Source organism: Python bivittatus, unplaced genomic scaffold (genome assembly GCF_059951505.1).
Source record: "Python bivittatus isolate LINGU-HERP-01145 unplaced genomic scaffold, Pbiv_v1 ctg000350_np1212, whole genome shotgun sequence".
NCBI lineage: Eukaryota > Metazoa > Chordata > Lepidosauria > Squamata > Pythonidae > Python > Python bivittatus.
The window spans coordinates 20,288,419-20,313,863 of NW_028277074.1; the positions used below are offsets into that span (position 1 = coordinate 20,288,419).

At 38.3% G+C, this 25,445-nt stretch overlaps 2 protein-coding genes across 11 annotated transcripts in view; one reads left to right on the forward strand and one right to left on the reverse strand.

Annotated features, from left to right (window-relative positions):
- TTC3 (tetratricopeptide repeat domain 3) overlaps nucleotides 1-15,105 on the forward strand; it is a 96,680-nt gene extending 81,575 nt beyond the window's left edge. For 8 of the 9 annotated variants that reach the window (XM_088144671.1, XM_088144675.1, XM_088144678.1 and 5 more), the window contains one exon: nucleotides 1,834-1,972. In XM_088144671.1, the coding sequence (XP_088000797.1) occupies nucleotides 1,834-1,941 (108 nt within the window). In that variant the 3' untranslated portion in view covers nucleotides 1,942-1,972. Of the gene's footprint in view, nucleotides 1-1,833; nucleotides 1,973-14,997 lie in introns of those variants that run through there. The other variant, XM_088144676.1, reaches the window with a different exon arrangement.
- VPS26C (VPS26 endosomal protein sorting factor C) lies at nucleotides 1,680-25,436 on the reverse strand. Of its 2 annotated transcripts, XM_088144681.1 has the most exons (9): nucleotides 25,302-25,436; nucleotides 24,951-25,089; nucleotides 17,292-17,435; nucleotides 16,310-16,459; nucleotides 13,986-14,066; nucleotides 10,450-10,524; nucleotides 7,529-7,679; nucleotides 6,847-6,999; nucleotides 1,680-5,844 (listed from the first exon to the last, which is right to left on the reverse strand). In XM_088144681.1, the coding sequence occupies exons 2-9, from the start codon at nucleotides 25,005-25,007 to the stop codon at nucleotides 5,762-5,764; spliced, it is 894 nt and encodes a 297-aa protein (XP_088000807.1). In that variant the 5' UTR covers nucleotides 25,008-25,089; nucleotides 25,302-25,436; the 3' UTR covers nucleotides 1,680-5,761. The 2 variants fall into 2 exon arrangements, with proteins under 2 accessions (XP_088000807.1, XP_088000806.1); XM_088144680.1 differs by lacking the exons at nucleotides 24,951-25,089; nucleotides 25,302-25,436 and adding an exon at nucleotides 24,213-24,871.
- Nucleotides 25,437-25,445: the final 9 nt, after the last annotated feature.

Sequence of the window (25,445 nt, forward strand, 5' to 3'; positions counted from 1 at the left end):
CAGATTTCTATCCTGACATCTGGGAATTTAACTCTACCTAGAATTAGATTTCGAACAAATTCTTGTTCCTTCTTGCTGACAACTTCATTTGTCAGAAGATGGAAGAAAAAATAAAGGGGTCTGATATCCAAGACCTAATCCTCACAAACAGGGAGAAATTGGTTGAAAAAGTGAAGTGACTGGGAGCTTGAGGAAAATGGTGGTGGTAACCTTGAATTCATGATATCTGGAAGAGGAGGCAAGCCTGCACACTGGACTTCAGAAGAACAGAGGTGACTGCAGAACTGCTCTTAGTAACCTTTCAGAAACCTAGAGGACTGGCAAATTCCCAGAATACTGGAGAAGAGTGATGTCATCCCTATCTTCAAACAGGAAAAGGAGGAGAATCTGGGAAAGTAGAGACTGTCAGCTTGACATCTATGATGGGCAAGGTCTTCAAACATTTTATTAAATGGCATGGTTGTAAACACTTAAATAGGCATTCTAAAATTCACAGGAGCCAGCATGGGTTGGTCACAAGCAAATTGTGCCAGGCTAACCTTTTCTTCTTCTTTGATAGTGTTACTAGCTTAGTAGATCAGGGAAATGCCATAGACTTAGTGTACCTGGGTCCTTAGCAAAGTCTTCAGCAAAGACTTGAATAAAGTCTCTTATGATGAACTCCTCAGTAGGATGATAAAATATGGACTAAATGATACTACTGTTAGTTGCATCACAGTTGGTGGAATGATTGCACCCAAATAATGCTCATTAATCACTCCATCAGCTTGGACAGAAATACTGAGTGTGATGCCATAGGGCTCTGTTCTGGGCCCTATGCTGTTCAACATTTTTGAGTGATTTGGAAGAGGGAGTTGAGGGGACATCTATCAAGTTTGCAGATGATACAAAGTTGATATTTTAGAGGAAAGAGATCAGAAGAGCTTGAACAGTGGAGTGAATTAATAGAGTGGGAATTAACAGGGAGAAATGTAAACTTCTGCACCTAGTTAGGAAATGAAAGATATTTAATTCCCTTGCCCTTGCAGACCCAGTATGTCATCTCATTCTCAATTAGACTGTGGATGAGCATGGACTTATTGCAGATACACCTGGCATCAATAATATCAACCTGAGCCCAAATACCCTGGTAATCCAGAAATCTGGTTCTTGAGATGAGAACAAAGGTTGAAAGGAAGGATAGACTGTAACTTTCCAATCCCCATTCCCCTGTAATGCCTCACCAAACTACTCGTACCATTCTCTCTTTGCCAGTCACTTCCTCTCCTTTTTGCCCCTTAAGGTCCCACCAAAGAGAAAAAAATATCTGGGTTTGTTTTTTTAAGAAGTGAAACAGTGCCTGAAAGATTTAAAGCTCTTTTTTAACTATAGAAACTGCTAAACATTTCACATTTTGTGAGGTGAGGGGCTTGGGGTTTCGAAGCAGCATATTTTTGGTGCTGGCCTCCACTTTAGTTAATAATCTTCCTCCATATTTAGATTGGCACAAGACAGCTTTGCTGGAAAGCATGTGGGGAATAAATGGAGTAATGCTGTCTATTTTGTTTTTGTTTTCTTTTTTGAATATTTGGGTGATTTTCTTATCTTATATCATTGAATGTTATGTTTATATTTTTTATATTAATCACTGGAAGTCTTTGGCATTAAAGCTACTTAATAAATGTCAGCCTTTGACAGAATGAATTTTAAACATGTTGTTCATTTTTATTTTATAAGAGCAGGTACTGCCCTTATTCCATAGCCACATACATACATACATACATACATACATACATACATACATACATACATATTTAATGAGATATTTCTGCAATCTTTTTATATCTTATACAGTGTATTGGGCCATGGATTAAGGAGCACAGTACATGTCCAACATGTCGGCGTCACATACTTTTGCGAGAAGATTATCCTGAGCTTCCTGGAAGAAACAGAACAACTTAAAATAATGCGATATACAGATTAGCAAGAATGATATTCAGATTATTTAGAATCATGATACTAAAAATTTATATATAACCTGTTCCTGTTATTTCCAGAATATTACATGTTAAATTATCCCTTTGTAGCCTGAGGAAAGCATATACGTAATGCTAGTCCTGCCATTTCCAATCAGTCAAGATGTGTAGTCAAACGTTATATATCCTATGTTGTTAATCTGTGTCCACACTTTTGGCAGAGATATGTAATTTACATACCTAAGCATTAGCTACCTTTGTTATATCATAGCAGAGCAGTTCAAAAAGTTAATACAAAATATACCTACTAAATGTTGTCCCTTTAAATAAAAAACATATTAATAAAATTATAATGTAGAATACAGATTTGTCTAGCTTTTCTAGCTACAGCTGTTGTGACTTTAACCTCATATCGTGGATTGGTTATTAGCAACCAATGATATTCAATACATTTGGAGCCAGATTCTTTTTAACTTTCACAGATGCCCCCTCTTTAGAAAGTAGTCTAGTTCACAAATTGTTTTAGGGTATAATCAATAAACCATGATTTTAAAAGTCATTATTTAATGTGATGTGTGAGTGTGCTAGAAGTGAAAACTTCGGATGTACCTTCTAATCTATCAAAAAAAAATCCTTACAAAAATAGATTAATCTGCCTTTATATTCTTGATATATATTAAGTACAAAACCAAAGCAGAATGCTTGAAATTTAAGTAGAAATATTTATGTAATAGCAGAACTTGGGTAGCGCTATGAGGGACAGACTGACTTTTTGACACTTAGGTTATGTTCGCACATGTGGAGTCCTTGGTGCTGTCTGAGCTTGGTTGTTTACTTGCAGACATTGCAGACATTATCAACTAGGTAACATCATCAGTGCTAGTGAGTGTGGGGTTTGCTCCCTGTTTTTATACAGTAGCTTGCCCTGCCAGTGTTGGTGGGGGGGTGGTTTTCTCCTTGGTAGTTCCTTGATTAGGATATTGTTTTCTGCTTGTTTGTCTGGTGTTAACCCCTGCTTATCTGGGTGTTGGCTGCTGGAGAGGATGTGTTTTGTTTCCTCCTTAGTTCTTTTATTGTCTCTTTTGAATGGTGTATAAATGTGGTTTAACTCTATGTATCTGTTGATGGCTGATTTGTTTGAATGCCAAGCTTCCAGGAATTCCCTGGTGTTTTTGAATTTAGCTTGGTCTAGGATGGAAACTATGTTGAAACTATGGTTGAGTCTGTTCATGTGTTGTGAGATTAAGGAGTTTTCATCATGTCTTCTGACTGCTGGTTGGTGTTCATGGATGCACTCTGCTAGTTTTCTGTCTGTCCTACATAGTGGCTGTTACAGTCCTAACACTGTATGTTGTAGATGACTGTAGATGACTCTTACAACATACAACACTGTATATTGTCGGTGATGCTGTAGATGTCAATACCAACACCTTATTTTGCTAGCAAACACTGCAGAACTTTAAGTATGAATGTCATATCATCCGTATCCTTTGCACTTGTTTAATTGCCTAGTTGCCATATTTCACAGCATTTGGAATTTCAGGATACTTTTCAAGGCTAACCCTACAGAATGTAACCTGAGGTGTAGCAAAAAAAATTATCCTTTTATAATAGTGTAACCCCAGATTCATTCTCTGTATTCACTGTCTATGAGCTGGCTTTACATTGCCATAATGGAAAGGTTGACCAATATTACTCTGTGTGGCTAGGTTTAATGCTATGCTTAAATGCTAAACAGGTGTTTCTTAAGTTCTGTTTATATTTGCATTTTATTTGTGCTTGCTTTTTTTCTTTTTGATATTTTTTTCTTTCCTTTTTTTTCCTTTATATTAAAAAAATGAAACTGAATATAACCAAGGTATGGATAACTATGATCATATCTAATTCTAGTATAAGCAGTGTACTGGCTGAATTGTGCAGATGTGCTCTTTGCTACAGCCACCACATAGGAATTCATAGCAAATCTCCAGATTCTGGGTGGCCCAATACCCATGGCCAGTTGGTTTTGATAGGGTTAAGTCAAAGCCCATTCCCCATTCAAATCCCCATAGCCTCCAGACACTGGGAAAGCATTAAGAGAGGGACAGAGTTGTACAGGTGAATAACATCAGCATACTGATGGTATCAATAGATGACCTCACCCATCAGCTTCATGTTGATGTTAAAAATAGAGAGAGACCCCTGAAACACCTTGTAAGACAAGAACCTATCTCCATCCACCAATACCACTAGAAAATGATCATGGAGAAAGGATGCGAACCACCATAACACTGTATCTCCCATTCTCAGTTCCTTGAGCCAGCTGATATTATGGTTGATGGTATCAAAGGCTATTGAGAGATCAAGGAGGGCCAGGAGGGATATACTGCTCTCATTCCAAGCCTACCACAAGTCATCAAAAAATGTGACCAATGCCATCTCTGGGCTAGACCTCAGTCTAAAACCAGACTGAAAGAGGTCCAGATAATCTGTTTTCTCCAGGACCCTCTGAAGCTCCAATCCAACGATCCTCTCAACAGCCTTCCCTAAAAGAGACAGGATTGGAGATGGAATGAAAATTGTCCAGCTTTGTTGAATCCAATGGTGGTTTCTTGAGGAGGGGCTGGACCACCACATCCTTCACAGCTAACAGAATCATCTTCCTTCTGAAGTATACATTTACCCCCACATGGATCCAATCTCATATCATATCCCAGGAGGCCTTGACCCCAAGGGGTATGGATCTAAAACACAGGTGGCCACATTTTCTGCCTTAAAGATCCTGCCTACTTCTTCAGGTCTAACACACTTAAATTCTTAAATTAAAATGTCCTGGTGGGCATCTGAGAAGAACAAAACATGCTCTCAGCTATTTTATGCAAATCAATGACTCAGAGCTAATTGCATTTATTGGGTGAACAAGATTTAAAATGTATGAATGATTTATTCACACCATTAATAATCAGATATATGAGGAGTTAAGTAAAGGGAAAGTTTACTTTCTACAGTATTGCCAAGCTGATGCAACATCAAAAATGAATTGTATTCAACATATATAGTCCAACACCTTCCAAAGATAGCAAAGTGCAATAATTCTATCTTCTGTACCCATCACTCTTCCCTCTGTGTTGCCCCAAACTATTTTCATGTCATTGTACCACCAATTTGGTGAGAAGATGCCAGAACCGAACCATCTCAGCTCCTTATGACTAATCCTCCAACTGGTTATTAAGGTCAGACACACACGTTTTTACTAACTAAGCTATTCCCCAAAGGAAACTGATACAAAAAAGTGTTTCTTTAGATGCTAGCAGAGGAAACAGGAATGTCTAAATTCCACTTGTTTTGAAAAGTTTAGTTGCTTTTTTAGTATGTTAGTCAAATGTTTTGATAAGTGCACTTCCCATCATCTCATTCATATCTCATTCATTTGCTTAGCATGGTAGGCTAAGACATATATGCAAAATAATTTTGTTCAAAACACCAAATTGCTATATGCAACTCTTCCTCTCAATGCCTGAATTTTTTACTCACAGAATTTTTATAAACGAATAAAAAAAGAAGTGTAGGCCATGTAGTTCCCATTTCAACTTAGATTAATGCTTGCAGCGCAGTGACATTACAGATGAATATGACTTAGTTCTTATTGAACACTGATTGTGTCATAACATTAAGAATGTTGTAAGTTAACATTCTGGTCCATCATTCAAAATACTGAATTGTCACACTAATAGGGTTATGTTGCTTAGTTCCTGCAGTGCCAGTTTGTTGGATGCCCAACAAATGGGATGCATCTGGTTTGAGTGGTAGTTGTAAAGCAATCATAATCACATTCTGCAGAGTTTCAGTGGAAAGTTCTCTGTGATGAGGTGATCATCATGCAAGAGGACAACAATGTTAACTTCAAATTCTGTGAGAAAAAGAAAAAAATCCTGGAATTAGCACAGATTATTGTATCTACCATCTGGGGTACCCCTAGTGCATATAAATAATGTTACTAGCATAGCAAAGCACAAGAGAGTATGTACTTAAAATAACCAATATTATTCTAAAATATTATTCTAAAATATACCTAGCAATCCAAGCTCTTACCTTCAGAGATGCGTGCTGTGTCTGTTCCTGCACTGGATCTAAACCAGATGCTTAAGCTAAACTCAAGTTGGGAGAGGGGATAAAGCATTCTAATATAGAACTTTGTATTGATTATGGCTTAACCACTGGAGCTTGAAATTGTTGCTTTTCTGTAGCAGAATCCGTTCTTTGGAATTACAGAAATCAAAGTTCCCTTCATCTTAATTTTATTTTGGAAGTTGCTTCAAAAGTGAACTCTTTAGTAGAACATTTCTGACTGAGCAGAAGTCATCTATGTTTGTATGTCGCTGTTGATATGACCTTTTTGTTATGTACTGATTTGTTGTAATTTAATGTATTAGTTTTATATTGTTTTAACCACAGACGTTTTATTGTTTTGCTTGCTGTGCATGTTTTATGTTATATATATGATATTGTTAACTGCTAGGATATGAACTGGATTCAGTGGTATACAAGATGTATCAATCATCAATCAATCAATCACAGGCCTTTATACAAATCTGTGGAGGAGCCACACTTGAAATACTTTTATACTGTAGTTGTAATCACTGCACTTCAAAAGAGATACTGTCAAGAAAAGAAAGATGATACAATATAACAAATTGGCTAGAGCAGCACTCCTATAAAGAAAGATAACAAAATCGCCAGCTCCTTTTTATCTCAGATAAAAGTCAAGTAAAGGAAGATATGGTGGAGGTATGTACAGCTGATGTCCTACCTATGGGTTTTTGTTACAGGAAACTGGATGACCACAGCAGAAAATAAAGCATCAGACAAAGGGCTCTTTGTATGGTCTGATAATTCAAAATGCCGTTCTTACCGACTTTGAAGTTTGTAGTTTCCAGTGTAGGACATGTAAACAGCCTTGGAAAGACCATATAGATTGGAATAGGAAGATTTCTGCAGACATCACCATCAGCAATCTGAATGTTCTGAATCTCAGTGGCATCTCTAGCATAACCTTCAGCACAGCCTTTGCAAAAATGAGATACAAGTAGCATTCAAAACTCCCAACTTACTAAATAATATATTCTAATGTAGACAGATTTAATAATTAAAACTTTTATCATCAAGATCTCTATGAGTCAGTCATATATGTTGGGTGTCTTTGAGGAGCTGTCTCCAAATCACTCCAGAGCTGCTGAAGGAACTTCAAATAACATCTATATTAAAAATTAATAGTTAATTTAGGATTACATAGATCTGGAACATTCATTTCAAACTTCTGGAGTGGGCTTCACTTTAGAAGTAATCAAAATTACATCAAAGCTTTAATTATTTTTATATGAGGTTGCTAACTGCCAAATAAATTTCAGTCATGTCTGTTGCTAATACATACATTATCACAATTGGGAACATTTGGATGTGGGTGAGGGCCCAAGTGTCTTCTAATCTGTCCAACAATTAGAGTGACAGAAGCATTTGACAGTCACAGCTCAAGGACATACCCCAGATTCTGTTCTCCCACACCAATTTATGCACTGGCAGGCATAAAGACATACCACAAGTTTCCACTCGTACCAGCTGGAGTTCAATGCTTTTAACAGCAGCATCTGAGTTCACCACTATCAGCTCCCCTGTTAGAGGCTGTGTTATGACACAGTTTGTTGAGCTGAGATGGCCTCTTATGAGAAATTTTGGAAGCAATGCTCTCTAAAATAAAAAGAAGAAAAAGCAAAAAAAAAAGATGTAATGGTAATTGAATGTACAGATTTTCTTGTTCTTTCCACATACTATTTTCATTTCATAGCATGGCTATTTGTCCCTTATTGCTCATTAGTTCAGAAGGAAAAAGAGAAGAAATTCCTGTTTGCTCTTTCATCATTCTCCTTATCCCATTCAATATCTTTTCTTCAAAATAAAAGTGAAATACTTAAGTATCACGTGCTTTTCTAAGCACACGTTCAATGTAACTCCTCAGACTTTAAACGATAGGCAAGGACTGTTTCTAATTTAAGTATAATATATAGAAAACTAGGCACTTCATACAGAATGGATTGGATCCATACTTAGTCATCTTCATAGCACACCTACTGAAATCAGCAAAACTTAAATTAATGATCATAAAGTGGGAAATACTTGAGAATAATCTCTACATCACCTATGTAAGCTTTATATAAAGAAAGGGGAATATTCCTCACTGCAAATGATGAGAATCTGAATCACCCATTCCAGGGAAGAACCTCCCAATGTCCTCTCCAGGAGTCTCAAGGACATATAAAGGACATGATCAAAGCAATGCCTCCCAAAGCCAAGATCCACTTCAACCTGCCAGGAACCCTTTGAAAAGCAGCTCCTTTGGATTGATTCTCCCAAATAGTGACGGTTTTTATTAACTGCTGGTTCTCTCAAACCCCATTTTGTTTAACCGACTTTTTTCCACAATAAGAAAGACCCATTGGAGAAAAAAAATCACTCTACCCCCACTCCAAAAAAATCACTCAAAAAAGTAAACAGGAGGAATCAATTTCTCTAGCTAGATCCTTTAATAAACCCATGCCTGCATTTTCTTCCTCCACTCCATATACTCCTATCCTTCCTCCGGCTTTCTATTTCTATACAATCCTGGTTTGTACAAATCATGGTTTTCCCAGCTCAGATACAATGACAGGTTACATTTTGTCACTAAATCAAAAGTAAAAGGAAACTGGAGCACACAAATGAGGAATCACATGAGCACAACATTCTTTCATATGGTTTCAACCTCTGATTTGGCCCTGCTCCCCTGCTATGAGTGCTATTATACTTTTTTAAACCAAGATTGTTCTGTGGAGTCCTTGGGGTTCTCTGAGCTTGGCTGTTTTCTTGCAAATGTTTCGTTACCTGGCTAAGTAACATCTTCAGTGCTAGAATGGAATGAGGTTTGCTCTCTGTTTATATACTGTGGTATGTATGCCCTGCCAGTGTTGGTGTGGGTGTGGGTTTTATTTTTTCCCTCTGGTAGTTCTTTGATTAAGGTATTGTTTACTGCTGACTGTATGTCTGGTGATAATCTTGGTGTTATTCTCTGATTATCTGGGTGATGATTGCTGGTGAGATGTTCTGGTCTTTTGTTTTCCTTTTTATTGTCTCTTTCGAATAGTGTGTAGATGTTGTTTATGTGTCTGTTGATGGCTGCCTTGTCTGAATACCAAGCTTCCAGGAATTCCCTCACATTTCTGGATTTAGCTTGGTCTAAGATGCTGACAGTTTCCCAGTTGAAACTATGGTTAAGTCTGTCCATGTGTTGTGAGATTAAGGAGTTTTCATTGTGTCTTCTGACTTCTAGTTGTTGTTCATGGATGCGCTCTGCTAGCCTTCTGCCTGTCTGTCCTACATAGTGGCTATTACAGTCCTTACACTGTATGCTGTAGATGACTGTTTTTTCTTCTTGGGCTACTGAGTCTTTTGGTTTGCTTAAGATGTTTTGGAGGGCTTTCACTGGTTTGTGTGCCACGGAGATGCCATGTGGTTGTAATAGTCTGTTGATAGTTTCTGAGAAGTTTCCGATGTATGGCAGTGTTATCCTTTTTGTTGGTTGTGTTGTAGAGGGTTGAGTGGCCAGGCACTTTTTGATAAAGTGGCATGGATATCCATTCTGTTAGAAGATGTTGTATAGGTGATCTGTTTCTTTTTTCTGCTGTTCTGGGTTGCTGCAGTGCGTTTGTGCACATTTGAATGATGTTCTTACACAGCTCCTCTTGTGGGAGGTTGGATTATTACTTTGGTAATGGAGTACTTGATTAGTGTGGGTTGTCTTCCGATAGACTTGGGTTTCTAATTTGCTGTTGTTTCCTTTGCTGATGAGGATATTCAGGAAGGGTAGTGTGTTGTTGTTTTCTTCCTCTCTGGCGAATTTTATTCCTTTGAAGATGTTGTTGATAGTTTCATGCGTCTTCTCTAGTTGTTCCTTTTTTATTATAACAAAGGTGTCATCTACATACTGGATCCATACTTTAGATTGTATGTGTGGGAGTGCTATAGTTTCAAGGCGTTGCAATACAATCTCTGCTATGAGTCCTGACAGTGGTGATCCCATGGGTGTGCCTCTGATTTGTTGGTATATTTGTCCATCAAACTGAAAATAGGTAGTGAGGCAGAGATTGATGACGTCCATGATTCTGGGTATTTCGATCTGGGTGTATTTGGTTAGGTCAGATGCGTTGTGGAGCACTGCTGATATGGATTATTTCGCTAGTTCTGGGTTTATGGATGTAAACAGTGCTGTGACATCAAATGAGACCATGATTTCATCTTCATCTATGTGTACATCTTTGATTTTCTGGAGGCACTGTAGTGAGGAGTTGATAGAATATTCACTCTTCTCTGTGAGATGTCCAAGCTTTTTTGTCAGTTCATTCACTATATTGTATGTTGGAGTCTCTGGTAAGGATACAAAAGATAAAGATAAACCACTACACCAAACTGGTAAGATGGTTCTTACCTCTTTCACATTCTGTAGTGTTTCAGGAGTAATAGTAAAGTCCACCGGGCTTGGAGTTGGCTTACCTTTCTGAGGCTACAAAAGAATGAAAAGAAAGTTCAGAACTATACATCTAGTAGTCATTTATCTAGTTTGAGAAAGTGCATATTTGAAATCATGCACTTCATGTGTTAGAAGAGCTAGAATGAGTCTCTACTAGAATAGGCTTGGCAAGATATTACCTTGTTAAGAACAATTAATTTTAACCAAGCATCTGCATGGCTATACTATTTGAAGCATGCTCTAATCAAGCTAAAAAGTAACATCTAAAAACGTTCTACTCCTTCTAATGACAATGAAAAGCAAACTCACATTATAGCCAAGGCCAGCCTAGTATTTTAGGGTCCTGAGTATAGAAATAACTGCATATATGTATAATGTGATATTTGGTTATTCCCTAAGTTTTATTTATTAGATTTATGTCCTACTTTTCATTCAGGAGCTCCAAGTGGCATACATAGCACTCCCTCCTCCTATTTTCATCACAACAAAAATCCTGAGTGGTGGAGTGGGTTGAGAGTATGATTGGCCCAAGGTTACTCAGTCATCTTCCATGGCTGAGGGTGACTACAACCTGGATCTCCCTGCTTCTAATCCATGACTTTAATCACTACACTACACTGGCTCTTCCTTGGATCTATGTAGAATTTATTTAATATTTTAATTTGGTAAATGCCTATATCTAAATACAATACAATACAGTGGTACCTTGGGATACGAACTTAATCCGTTCCGTGACTCTGGGCGTATCCCGAGTTGGTCGTAATCCGATGCAAATTTCCCCATAGGGTTCAATGTAAATCCGGTTAATCCATTCCGCCCTCCGAATTTGGTCGCACCCCGAAGCAAATTTTCTCATAAGGTTCAATGTAATTACCGTTAATCCGTTCTGGCGTCCGCGGACCACCCGTCGGGTGGGAAAATGGCCGGGCGCCGCGCAGCGGGAAAATGGCCAGGCGCGGCGCGGCAGGAAAATGGCCGCGGACCACATGTCAGGGGCAGAAAAATGGCCGCAGACCACGTGTCAGGGCGGAAAAATGACCGTACCCCGAGGCGGAGTTCGCACATCGAGGTAAATTTTTGTGGCCAGAGCTGGTCGTAACCTGAAAAGTTCGTTAGTAGAGGCGTTCGTATCCCGAGGTACCACTGTACTTATTTTTCTTCCACAACAGCCTTGTGACATTGGTTAAGCTGAGAAAGAGTAAATGGCTCAAAGTCACTCTGTGAGTTTTTGTGGGTGTGGATGGATTAGAACCTGAGTCTCCCTGCTCTTAGTTCAACAGTTCCCATTATTATTATTATTATTATTATTATTATTATTATTATTATTATTATTTTGACTTGTCCCTGCCCATCTCCCCACAGCGGGGGACTCTGGACGGCTTACAACAAACTAAAAACGGCAATACATAATTAAAAGATTATAAAACCAAAGTTACAAAGAGAAAGATAAAAGATTATACCACACTGGCTGCCTATTGGACCTGTGTAGAATTTCTCTTCCTCCTGCTTCAAATGTATGTGTATATGTACATGTACCGTGGTACCTCGGTTCACGAACTTAATTCATTCCGTGACTCTGGTCGCGAACAGAATTGGTCGTGAACCGAATCAAATTTTCCCATAAGGTTCAATGTAAATATGGTTAATCCGTTCTGACCCCTCCGAATTTGGTCACCAACCGATTTTTGATCGCGTCCCAAATCAAATTTCCCCATAAGGTTCAATGTAATTATGGTTAATCCGTTCTGAACCATGTGTTGTTTTTTTTTAAACCGCAAAAATATGACACAAAGTACAGCATGAAGAGAGAGAAAGCTAACCTTGCTTGACGTGACTTCTGGGGTGGAGGACAGGAAGGCGGGTGGGGAGGCGGATATTGCTTGGAGGGAGAGTCCCCCTCCCTACAGGAAGCCGCGACCACATGTCACGGGAGGGAAAATGGCCGCGGATTCTGTTCGTAACCCGATCCGGCATTCGCGAACGGAGCTGTTAGTGAACCGAATTGTTTGTGAACAGAAGCGTTCATGAACCGAGGTACCACTGTATATATAATTTTGTGTCATGCAAATTCTGGTACAGGAGTGTGTCACCTGCTGTAAGGAATAAATGTTGAAAAAATGTTAAAAGTACAAATAGGCGTGTAAAGCTTGTGCTTCTGCTCTAAAAAGTAAGCTGAATGCAGGCAGAATGAGATATTTTAAAAAATGTATGCTAAAGCAAGAAGAGATAAAGTTAAAAATGAATGAATGCGAAATGACCATGGATGATCATACCAAAAGTGATTGGTATGAAAGAAGTACATTGACATGGCTTGATCATAAACAGTAGAGACGATGAATGGGGATCAAACTATGAAACAACTGTATGAAAAAAGAGTGAATAGGGAGACTGAAAAAGTCATGATTGGAAGAAGTTGATGAGATCCTGAAGAGATCCTGACTGTGAGGATTAGGATGGGGAGGCATGGTGTTGCAGTGGTTCTCTCCTTTTCGCCATAGCAAGTTTCAGTTGGTATTGACAGAGGTGGTGGTGGTTAAACCTGAGGCCCTGACTTGTGGGTTGCCATAGGTTTTGATATTTTCACCCTTTCTGCTTAACTTCTACAAAAAGCATCTAGGTGAGATCATCTATCAAGGCAGGTATTATCAGCATGCTGATAATACCCAGCTGTGTGTATCAACCTCGGTTGGCCAAGTGCTGCCGTTAAGGTCTTGTCTCAGTGCCTGAAGGCTGTTGGGGTCTGGATAGGGAGGAACAGATTAGATTCAGTCCTGACAAGACCAAGTAGCTGTGTGTTCCTCGTTTGTTTAGTGCTGTGGATTTTTGCCTTTAGTTCTTAATGGAGCACTACTTTAGTTCTTAATGGAGCACTACTTGGAGAATTGGTGTGCAAGTGACAGCTGTGGCCAGGAAAACTTTACCAGATTCGTTTGATGTGCTATGCCCCTTCCTGGACTCAGAGTTCCTTCTCACAGTTATTCCTGCTTTAGTCACCTCGTGTATGAACTATTTCAATGTACTCTACATGACACTGCTTTTAAAGACCACTCAGAAGCTGCAGCTTGTCCAGAATGTAACAGCATGGGCAGTTATGGGTGTGCTGTGTAGGCTGATGAAATACCTCTGCTGCGCAAGCTTCATTAATTAGTTTCCTATTGTTTCTGCCCACCCTTTAAGATTCAACAGAGTGGGCATACTCCCAACTTCAAAGCAATGCCATTTTATAGCCCAGGAGGCATACCTTCTCTGTCACAGTATCCTTCCCACCACTGGAGATTCACATTCACTGGGATCAAGGCAATATTTAACATAAGATGCTCAAGCTTGTGCATGCACATACATTTCATTCTACAGAGAAAAAATAGCTACAGATATGCTTAATTGCATTAATTTCATATGAGCTCCTCTGAGACTTTTCTGTACAGTCCAAGTACAACTAAATGAGTAAATATATTCACAAGTCTCTAGTAATTAATTCCTAAGAGCAAACTTACTGGTGAATGGACAATAAATTCACAAGATTTTGTCAAATCCTTGGCCAGGAGAGAGCGCCGCATATCACATCGAAGAGTATACTATACAAATATGCAAAACAGAAAGGTGGTTATCCTCCCCATGAAATAAGAAAATATTTATTACTAGTCAGTTCTAATTTTGCTAATTAGTATTTTATTTATATGTACTATAATTTGTATCTACTTTTGAAATCCTACCTAGAAATGTATTATTTCAAAATGTTCATAATTTGAAATAAGATATATTCTAAAAATCTTCCAGTTCAAAATTTCTTTGGGCACATTGCTAAAAATCAAATCCAATCAAAACAGAAATTAAAAATACAGAGTAAATACAGGATTCCAATCATCCCTTTCTGCTGGGCTAAATCCAATGGTCCTCTTCCCTAAAACCAGCTCTGGAGGGGTTACACTCCTTCAGAGGAGATTTTGAGAACAGGAAGGATAACATAACTAACACCACATTTTGCTTATAACAACTAAGACAATGGATTTAATGTACTCCAGTAACCTGGGGAAGAGGTGTCTTAAGTAAAAATCAGTGCAATAAGTTCCTACATTACAATGATGGGGCAGAATTGATTCTTTTTGGAAAATATGTACTTCTGGAGTCTGACCAATTGTTGCATTACTTTATAATGGTTAATTATTTCATTGAACAGGTAAACTCACAGAAACAGAAAAAAAATCTATCCCAGTGTCCCTGAAACTTTTCTTTATTGCTGAACACCATTTAACTTAGATGACTAGCATTTATTTAGCTGGGTTAAACCTGATAAGCTAATAATTCCTTAAAAAGTAAAATAGATAGGATGAAACATTGCAAGACAATACCATAATTGATAAGGGAGTGTGTGGTGTATGCAGTGGCTCAGATTTGCTAGAAAAAAACTCTACAAATATTTCAAACAGTTGTTGAGATGCAGAGCAACCTCAGGTTTTGAAGTTTCAATCCACCACAATGAATATTTGCTTTTGCATTTTTTTCTAGCCAAATTCAGACTTCTCTCCATAATCTCCGTTTTAGAGTTTAAATTTTTTACACCAATCATCATGCTGTACTCAGAGGAAAATACCTGATGTCTGTTTATTGCACTGCAATATCAAATGAAAAACCCTACGGGAACAAGGTAATTTATATCCTGAGTTATTAAGCCTCAAACAAACAAGCCAATAAATATTTTACTTTTTTCTTGTAGGAGAGAAAACTTTGGGGTGTTTTTTGTTAACAGAACTCATAACTTTTATAACCTGAAGATTTAACCAGGAATTTGAGTTTAGATTTGCTTCATTCCTTAAAGAAGTTGATAGTGAAAGAGACTGAAATTTACTGAAGAGCTAGTGGAATGCACAAGCCAATAGAGTGTAACATACATAATGGTTTAACTCACGGATTTTTCATGTTTTTCCATCCAAAACTGAAATTCAAATAAATTAACATCTGAATAAATTTGATCAACATTTAAACTTTTCCTATATTATTGTATTACTAAATTGTACCTCATGTTTGTATGCAATGACACCATAGTAATAATAAAGCCATTTTATTCAAGATTAGAAAGAAAGTATTGCAAGGAAGAAGGGTAAGCATAGTGTTTTTCATAAGACTAGGTACATTATTGTCTTGGATAGATTGAGCAACCTGCAAAAGGAAGTGAAGCAAATTGGTTTTTGACACAAATTTCTGCAGTACAATCATTAGCTCAGTGGAAGTCTCTGTCATAAATCCCAGTGAGTTTTGTTGATTAAAACTCCCATATGTTTAAGCAATAAAAACAGGTTAGGTATCAGGACACTGAGCCATATCAATTGTGAATTAAAAGTTTATGCCAGACAGCTTTGGTTGTGTTATACTGTAGCTTGCAGGAAGATGCCTGGTTTGTAAAGTCTGAGCCTATGTTAGATGAATCTCATTAAAAAAAAAACAGACTGTCTAAAAGCTTTGTACATTTCTGTTAAGAACTTCCTCTTACATATTCTCCTGATTTTCCAGGATCTTTAGTTTGCTTCATTTTAAGTAATGGGAATATGAGGAAAATATTTGAAGGTGCAGTTTTTCATACTTCTTCTGTGATTTTTAAATACATATCAAGAAATAGGCCAAAGATCTCATGCCATCAGACAATTCTTTTTCTTTCTTTCTTTCTTTCTTTCTTTCTTTCTTTCTTTCTTTCTTTCTTTCTTTCTTTCTTTCTTTCTTTCCTTTCTCATGAACTTCTTTGGCTTAATCTTAAAAAAATAATAGCAATGGTGTATATTCTCCATAAACAGCAAAGTTTTCTTAGACTAACAACTGTTCTCACCTGGATATTGACAAAAACTCCATGGTAAGTTTCATAAAGAATTTTGCTTCCTTTTACTTGCAGTGGAAACTCAAAAGGAATTTCTGTTTTACCACTAGGCAGTTTTCCAGATTTTACCATTTCTACCGTATTATTAATCAGTTGGATAGGCTGCAAAAACAAAAAACAATACACAAAATTTAGGAAAGACTAAATGTTAATTGTCCTTCATTTTTGGTTGCAAGCAAAAGTTTATGGATTTCTGAAAATGCACATTTTTAAAGGTATCCTAAGAAACAGAGCAGCAATCTTGTTTATTCAGGTTCAACTTTTTGAGGTTACAAAAGTATAGTGTACACTCAGTTGCAAACAACACTAGATACTGGCTTGAGCAATATAGATTATGTTAAACTCAGGGCAGTCATTCCAAATGCTTACATGCTCTACTAAGCTGCTTCCACCTGCTCTGGTTATCACTTCCTCCTTTTCAACACATGAAAGACAAGAACAGGTAGCAGAGAGCCTCCAATATCTGTGAAACTTTCCAAATGGTTTCCTAGCCACTTACCTTTATTTGCAAAGTCTATAGAATAATTGAATAGCAGTCACTTTTGCTTACAGGTCGGTTGAGTTCATCCTCTGTTGAACTCCAGTAGCACTCTAGATGTCTCTTCTCCCATTTCATCTCCCTCAGCTCCTCCGTAAACCATGGAGAGTGACAGGATCCATGGGAAGGGAGAGGTCACATGGCACAATCCAATCCAAGGTCACAGCCGCCCTCTCATTCCAAGTGGTGACTAAGGCATTCACCGGACCATGTAGCAGACTGTCAGGAACAACCCCCAGCTCCCTCTGGAACCCTTGCGGGATCCATCAGTTGCCAAGGGTGGACCGATCTAATAGGTCCAGCCTCCCTATTATATATCATATTATTTATATTCTTCTCATATAAAGAATACTCTTAGACAAGTGTTCCATAAGCCATGATTTTTATTATTTGTACCTTAACAGAATTGTAGAATGCTTCAAACACACCAACGCTTTTGGCACTGAGCTGCAGGTTTACAGATCCTTCCATTGTTAATGAGATTCCCTGATGCTGGATCGAATCTTTACTTGTTATGACCACCACTCCAGTGAGAACTTCCTAATTGGGGAAAAATTAAGAACATCATATAAATCACTTATGATGCTACTTCCCAGATTTTACATTTTATGATAATCTAAGTATAACAATACAATAATTATCCAAGAAGTACCAGTACACTTAGTATGTCAATATATTGCATGAATCTTCTAGTTAGTTGGATGTAGGCAATATTAAGTTGGCTTGCAAAGATAATCTTCAGTTTAGATATCCTGGGTTGCATAGAAAGTGGCCAAAATGTGCTAAAACTGACCAGCATTGTGTCCTTACCATTAGCACAGAATGTTGCCTGTGGCATGACCTGAACTAAATCTGATCACCTAGTTTACTCTTTATCATACCAAAAAAGTTTATGCAGAAACCTCAATTGACCAAAGCCATGATAAGCGGCAGAGATTAATATTCATGGACCATTTGTTAACAATAATGGTATATGGAAGATTGCAAGTTGGAATGTAAGAAGATAGATGGCAAAGATCATAAACAAATAAAATGAAAGCAAATATATATGTATATATGTATGTATGTATATGTTGTATGTTTATTTGTGAGAATAATATTCTGCCTTTTCATTCAGGAACTCAAGGTGGTGTACATAGTGTACGCTCTTCCTGTTTTTCCCCACAATAACAACCATGTGAGGTATGTTGGGCTGAGAATGGAATAGAGTCTAGTCACCTTATTCTTATCCAACAAAAGAGTAGATGTGAATGAAGGTGGCTTGGACTAGATGTCATGCATGTGAGTTAAGTGCAGATTTAATTATGAATGAAAGGGCTAAAATTATATAAGATAGTATGAATTGGTGGTATCTAGGTTGCTATGGATGTACATTAAAATAAGAATTCATAGGATGATGACAATTGCATATGAAGTGAACAGTGATAACAGTGATTGGGTCATGTGGAATCCCAAGAATGAATAAGAATGGTGATTGATATGTATTTGCTTAGAAAAATGTTTTCAATACATGGTTCAGGCATAAATTTATTCATGTGTACAAAAGACAAAGGATTGAATAGAAAAGCATGGCTGATTTTATGATGAAAAATTTAGAAAGTTAGTGAAGGCCACAAGGGTGATAAAAGGTTCTGAATGTAGGACAGATCATTGTCTGGTAGCGTTAAAACTGAATCTTTGCAAAATATATATATATGGATATAATAGAAAAGGAGAGAAGTTAAAAACTAGCGTTAAAATAAAGTGTCTGCAGGAACAGAAAATATGAGCCCTATACGGAACAATTTTGGAAGACAGATTAATCTCTCACAAGAATGAATGAACAAAAAGAAAAAGAATACAGAAGCTACTTTGAATAGAATGAAAAATGTTACAAGGTACCATCAAAGCATTCAGAATTACAATAATCAAAAGTATGAAAGAGGATCCTTGATGAAGTGATGAAGTGAAAAGCCTGTCAATGAAAAAAAATTAAAAGAATGCTGCATAAAATGAGTATGAGACAAAGACATTTTATAATGTGTATAGTAATAAAAAAAAACAGGTCCAAAGAATGGATTAAAAGAGAGCAATGAATGGTTATGAGTTAAATAGGCAGATAAAGTATAGAGCAATTTTGACAATGGAACAATAAAAATTGCTTTGGAAGAGGGTGAAAAAATCTAAACAAGAAGCCTTCAGTAGAATTCATATATTTAATACTGGAAAGAGTATTTAAAAATTTGTATGGAAATAATATTAATAAGTCAAAATGAAAGTTGAAATGAAGGCTATACATGTAAGTATCTAAGAAAATAAATGTTGAAAATGAAGTAATAAATGCTGTGAGAATATTGAAAAATAGTAAACTGTAGGTAGAGATGGTATAACTGGAAAATCTTAAAATATGGAGTGGTTTACTTATGAAATGGTTGTGCAATGTTAAACATTTATGTGAAAATTGCATTTAAGCTTAATGTTGGAAGAATGTCATTTTTCTTTCCCTATAAAAAAAAAGGTAAATGGAGTGAATGGCAAAACTACCAGAGCATTAGTTTCAGTATGCATGTGAAGGTGTTTGGAAGAATTTTGATTGAAAAGATACCTGAGGGGACAATGAACAAAATCTGAGAAATGCAGTATGGTTTTATGCTAACAAGAAATGTAGAGATGAGATCTTTGCTCGTTAGCTGGTCATTGAGGAATGTATGAATTCGTGAAAATTTACTGTACATTTCTTGATTAGAAAAAGTATATAGTAACATGAATAGTCTTGATGACAGAATAATTTGCATGAATCCTGAACAAGGTAAAAGTGGTGTGCGATGGAAAGAAATTATGTAAGAGAATAATTGAATGCTTAGTGAATCATTCAGTTCTGAGCAGGAAGATGTTCACTTGGTTGTTCACTGTATTTATGGATAAATGTTAAAGGAATGCATGTGACATTAAAAGTGTGTTGGTCAGGGACCTGAATGCATGTGTAGTTTTGTGTGAAGGCAATGCTATATTATTGGCCAAGAATTCAAAGGTTTTCTGGAGAATATCAGATAGATTGTACAATGCACCATGGAGTATGTATCTGAAAATTAATTAATAAGAGATTATAGTTGTGTGTAAACAAATGATTCAACATTTCCAGCAAATGTTAGAATGTACAATGCAATGAAGTGTATAGTTCTGAAGAATAAAGAAAAAGTGTGCAGTTCAAATCCATATACTAACAAACCATGTGAAGCATTTCAGTGTAAAGAATTGTAATAAATCTAAGTAAACCAAATAATTTACTCTGAAATTCTTCTCCCACATCACTCATATAAAAAAAGTACTATTAATGTAGTACTGCAAATAATTATCAAGGAAATATTTTGAATTCAAATTATAGGATCTTTTGCCTGCCTACAAAGTCTGGGATCCAAAACTTAGGGACCACTAGAGATGTATTTCTGGAAATATTCAATCCATGAGGAGAATTTGTTTCCCCTATGGGTTTTACTTTTTGGGGGAAAAAAATATTTTCAAAAAAACTGAACTATATCCAATATTCCTTTTTTCTACCACCCTTTACTAATCTCACTATGTTATTTTAAGAACACAAATGCAATATGTATTTGATTTACTCACACAATTATCATGGTTAGTGTATTTATTAAAAATAAAAGTATAATTTAATCAAACAATAATTATTTTTTCTCTTTGCATTTAAAATGTTTTTAATTTTTCTAATAAATAGAATTATAAACTATAAGACTCTAAGACACCTAGGTCTCAATTTTATCATTTGGACAAGTTGGGAAAAATGAAGTTCAAGACATAATAAACCATAATTGTGATAATAAATCAGAGTTATATTGTTTCAACCTTGTCAAGAGCAGATTCACCAACCCCTAGATAAAAAAATCAGCAACAGAAAAACCACAAACAAAGCAGGCACTGAATCCTCCTTCTTCCTTTGGTGGAAATGCCAATGACTGCTGGGGCAGGAAAGCATCTTGCTCTTGTATTTCAGAATTGTGCCACCCTGTTTTGCCCTCTGTACAGGAACAATAGTGTTCTGATACACTAGGTAAAAAGTCTTCCTGCTACAAGTTAATATAAATTATTTGAGCAGGAATAAAGGACAGCATTGCATGCCCTTCTTTTTTATTGCATTATTTAAAAATATATACAGTGGTACCTCTAGTTATGAACTTAATCCGTTCCGTGACTCTGGTTGCAACTCGAGTTGGTCTCAAATTGAGGTAAAGTTTCCCATAAGGTTCAATGTAAATACGGTTAATCCGTTCCGCCCCCCGAAATTGGTCGCACCACGAGGCAAATTTCCCCATAAGGTTCAATATAAATACGGCTAATCCGCCCTCCGAATTTGGTCGCACCCCGAAGTAAATTTCCCCCATAAGGTTCAATGTAAATACGGCTAAACAGTTCTGAAACATATGCATTTTATTTTTAAACCTCAAAAACCTTCCAAACGCCACAAAAACCTTCCAAACGCCACAAAACACACCACAAGCCTCACCGAACGTCTCCTTGCTACCGCGATCTCGCCTGCAGGAAGCCGCGACTGCGTGGCAGCAGGGAAAATGGCCGCAGATCCGGTTCATAAGTAGAGGCGGAGTTCGCAAGTAGAGGTAAATTTTTGGGGCCGGAGCTGGTCGTAACTTGAAAAATTCGTAAGGAGGGGCGTTTGTAACTAGAGGTACCACTGTATATATTTTTAAAAATTCCGAAATTTCTCAGTTCTCCCAATTTTCTGGCAAAACCCCCAAAGCTAGGTTCCCCCCCTAATTTGCCCTCTTTGCGTGTGGGGGGGGAGGGTGTATCTGAGACTTCACAACTCCATCTCAGCACAGCACAGATATAACTACAGTGGGGCAAAAAAGTATTTAGTCAGCCACCAATTGTGCAAGTTCTCCCACTTCAAAAGATGAGAGAGGCCTGTAACTTTCATCATAGGTATACCTCAACTATGAGAGACAAAATGGGGGGGAAAATCCAGAAAAATCACATGGTCTGATTTTTAAAGAATTTATTTGCAAATCATGGTGGAAAATAAGTATTTGATCAATATCAAAGGTTCATCTCAATACTTTGTTATATATCCTTTGTTGGCAATGACAGAGGTCAAACGTTTTCTGTAAGTCTTCACAAGGTTTTCACACACTGTTGCTGGTATTTTGGCCCATTCCTCCATGCAGATCTCCTCTAGAGCAGTGATGTTTTGGGGCTGTCGCTGGGCAACACGGACTTTCAACTCCCTCCAAAGGTTTTCCATGGGGTTGAGATCTGGAGACTGGCTAGGCCACTCCAGGACCTTGAAATGCTTCTTACGAAGCCACTCCTTCGTTGCCCGGGCAGTGTGTTTGGGATCATTGTCATGCTGAAAGACCCAGCCACGTTTCATCTTCAATGCCCTTGCTGAAAGAAGGAGGTGTTCACTCCAAATCTCACGATACATGGCCCCATTCATTCTTTCCTTTACACGGATCAGTCGTCCTGGTCCCTTTGCAGAAAAACAGCCCCAAAGCATGATGTTTCCACCCCCGTGCTTCACAGTAGTGTTCTTTGGATGCAACTCAGCATTCTCTCTCCTCCAAACACGACGAGTTGAGTTTAGACCAAAACATTCTACTTTGGTTTCATCTGACCATATGACATTCTCCCAATCCTCTTCTGGATCATCCAAATGCTCTCTAGCAAACTTCAGATGGGCCCGGACATGTACTGGCTTAAGCAGGGGGACACGTCTGGCACTGCAGGATTTGAGTCCCTGGCAGCGTAGTGTGTTACTGATGGTAGCCTTTGTTACTTTGGTCCCAGCTCTCTGCAGGTCATTCACTAGGTCCTCCCATGTGGTTCTGGGATTTTTGCTCACTGTTCTTGTGATCATTTTGACCCCACGGGGTGAGATCTTGCGTGGAGCCCCAGATCGAGGGAGATTATCAGTGGTCTTGTATGTCTTCCATTTTCTAATTATTGCTCCCACAGTTGATTTCTTCACACCAAGCTGCTTGCCTATTGCAGATTCAGTCTTCCCAGCCTGGTACAGGTCTACAATTTTGTTTCTGGTGTCCTTCAACAGCTCTTTGGTCTTGGCCATGGTGGAGTTTAGAGTGTGACTGTTTGAGGTTGTGGACAGGTGTCTTTTATACTGATAACAAGGTCAAACAGGTGCCATTACTACAGGTAACGAGTGGAGGACAGAGGAGCCTCTTCAAGAAGTAGTTACAGGTCTGTGAGAGCCAGACATCTTGCTTGTTTGTAGGTGACCAAATACTTATTTTCCACCATAATTTGCAAATAAATTCTTTAAAAATCAGACAATGTGATTTTCTGGATTTTTTTTCTCATTTTGTCTCTCATAGTTGAGGTATACCTATGATGAAAATTACAGGCCTCTCTCATCTTTTTAAGTGGGAGAACTTGCACAATTGGTGGCTGACTAAATACTTTTTTGCCCCACTGTACTTCGTACTAAGAGTCTATGCCAGTGTTTCTCAACCTTGGCAACTTTAAGATGTGTTTCCTGGGGAATTCTGAGTGTTGAAGTCCACACATCTTAAAGTTGCCAAGGTTGAGAAACACTGCTCTAGGCAATGGGCTCCAATTCGGTTCTAAGACTGCAAAGGAGAAAAAAAGAGCCTTTGTACCACAGCCAGTCCTGCTATATTGCAGAATGGAAGAACCTGTTTCAGCTGCAGCATGGAAGAAGAAGAAATTATAGATACACTGACAGGTATCTCAACAGTGCAACAAGTTTTTGACATGTTGATCTCAGCAAGGAAAGACCAGGCAAACATATCATAACTACTTGAGTTTCTTAATATCAAGCTGCATATTTAGATAAAATAGGTCCAGGATGCTTAGCAAAGATCTACTAGATGACACCATAGAATTATGCTAAAAAGAGCACTGTTTTTTGTGTGTGTGTGTGGAAAGGACAGCATAGCATGCTCTTCCTTGCATTTTAAATATCTTATTTTATTCCTCTCATCTCACAGCCCCCTTTATCACTCCCAGGAACTTTAAAAAAACAGAGACTAATTAAACTCTACATTCTGGGAGAGAACACACAGGAACACATGTGTCCAACTGCTCCAGTCACCACAGAGTGGCTGGGGAAAACAGCAGTTGTAGCCCAACATCACCCAAATCCTTCTTTGTACTATAGTAAGTAAATTCTTAAGATTTCCACCTGTCGCATTTTAAATAGTTCTTGCACCCTGCCACGTATACTCCATTAACTAAATTTATCCCTTCCTTGCCCATGTTAAACTTTGCTGCAAATGCAGATATCTTCTAAAATCTTGAAAAACCCATTATCATCAGGAACAACACCTTAAGCTCCAGTACTCCTAGTACAGTACATGCTTTTTTTCTCTGAACACAGAAGTTGTTGTCATGTCTTTCAAAGCCACTGCTGCAGTCACAACTTCTCATAAAATTCAATCCATGACTGACTCTGGGGAAAAAAAGAGAGTCCACTAAATGTTAGGGTGTCCTCTACTTAGTAACTACACCAGAATACTGCAGTAAAACTGTAGTAATCCTAATTCCTAATTCTTACGAAACAGCAATTCAGGTGACAAAGCGGTGTTGTATTTGTCTCCTTTGGAATGGAGCTAGGAGGTTACATACGAAACTGCACGTCCAGAAAAAATCTTGCACACAAGATGTCAGGAATGTTTCTTTCTTTCCCTCATGAACATGTCCCTTTTGTACGGGCAGGGATTTTTAATTCCTCTCCCTCTCCCAGGAGTAGGATTCCAGAATCATCCCACCGAGAGCGACCTCATCCGCTGCTCCATAGCTGACGCCCGGGTCCCACGGCTCCGGAAACCTGCAATCCTAAGGACGCTACCTCCAGAAACACCCGGCTGGAAAAACTGAGAGCTGGAAAGCGATCCTAAGCTCTTATGCGCCGAAGTCCTCGGAAACGCAACGAGTTAATTCCAAGAAAGATTGGAACAAGATTGTAGCGCTCCTTTCCGCCCAAATAAAAACATCCCTAACACTCCTGCGTCTCCACATCACCAGGACAGGACGCGTACAGCAGCATCTGCAGAGAATGCTCACCCCGCAATGATACACCTTATTAGCTCGTTTGATCTTGATGTCCAGCGTGGTACCCATTGCGACGACTCCCAATCTCCGGGCCACTCAGATCATGTGGCTTCCCAGCCGGCCCTTTCCACGTGACCTCAGCCAACTCTTTCTGGCAGGAAACAGGAGAAGATTACATGTCTGGGGTCAGCTTTCTTTGATTTCCTCTCGCTACTGACTCCACCCCTGCCACAGGGCGGGGCGCGCCAACTGTCACTTGAGCCAGTACCGTTGCTTCTTAAGGCGCCATTTATTTTTCAGACGGGGCGCGCGGGCTGCCTTATTCCAACAGCTCTTACTCCGCTTCGCCTGTGTCTCGGTTACCTAGCAGCAGAACAGGAGAAGACGTGGAGGATTTTTCTGTGCTTGTGCCTCCCCTGGAGCCGCAACACGAGATTCCAAATGGGGAATGCGAAGACTCCAACGAGAAAGAAACCAAGACTGCGGTCTCTGCCCCAAAAATCTACT

Bases quoted from the DNA above. Each gene is read 5' to 3' on its own strand.
- VPS26C (XM_088144680.1), bottom strand. From the start codon at position 24,314: ATGAGAAGTTGTGACTGCAGCAGTGGCTTTGAAAGACATGACAACAAC. The intron at 17,436-24,212 runs GTGTTGTTCCTG...TTCCCCAATTAG, and splicing joins TAGGAGTACTGGAGCTTAAG to GAAGTTCTCACTGGAGTGGT. The intron at 16,460-17,291 runs GTACAAATAATA...TTGTTTTTGCAG, and splicing joins CATTCTACAATTCTGTTAAG to CCTATCCAACTGATTAATAA.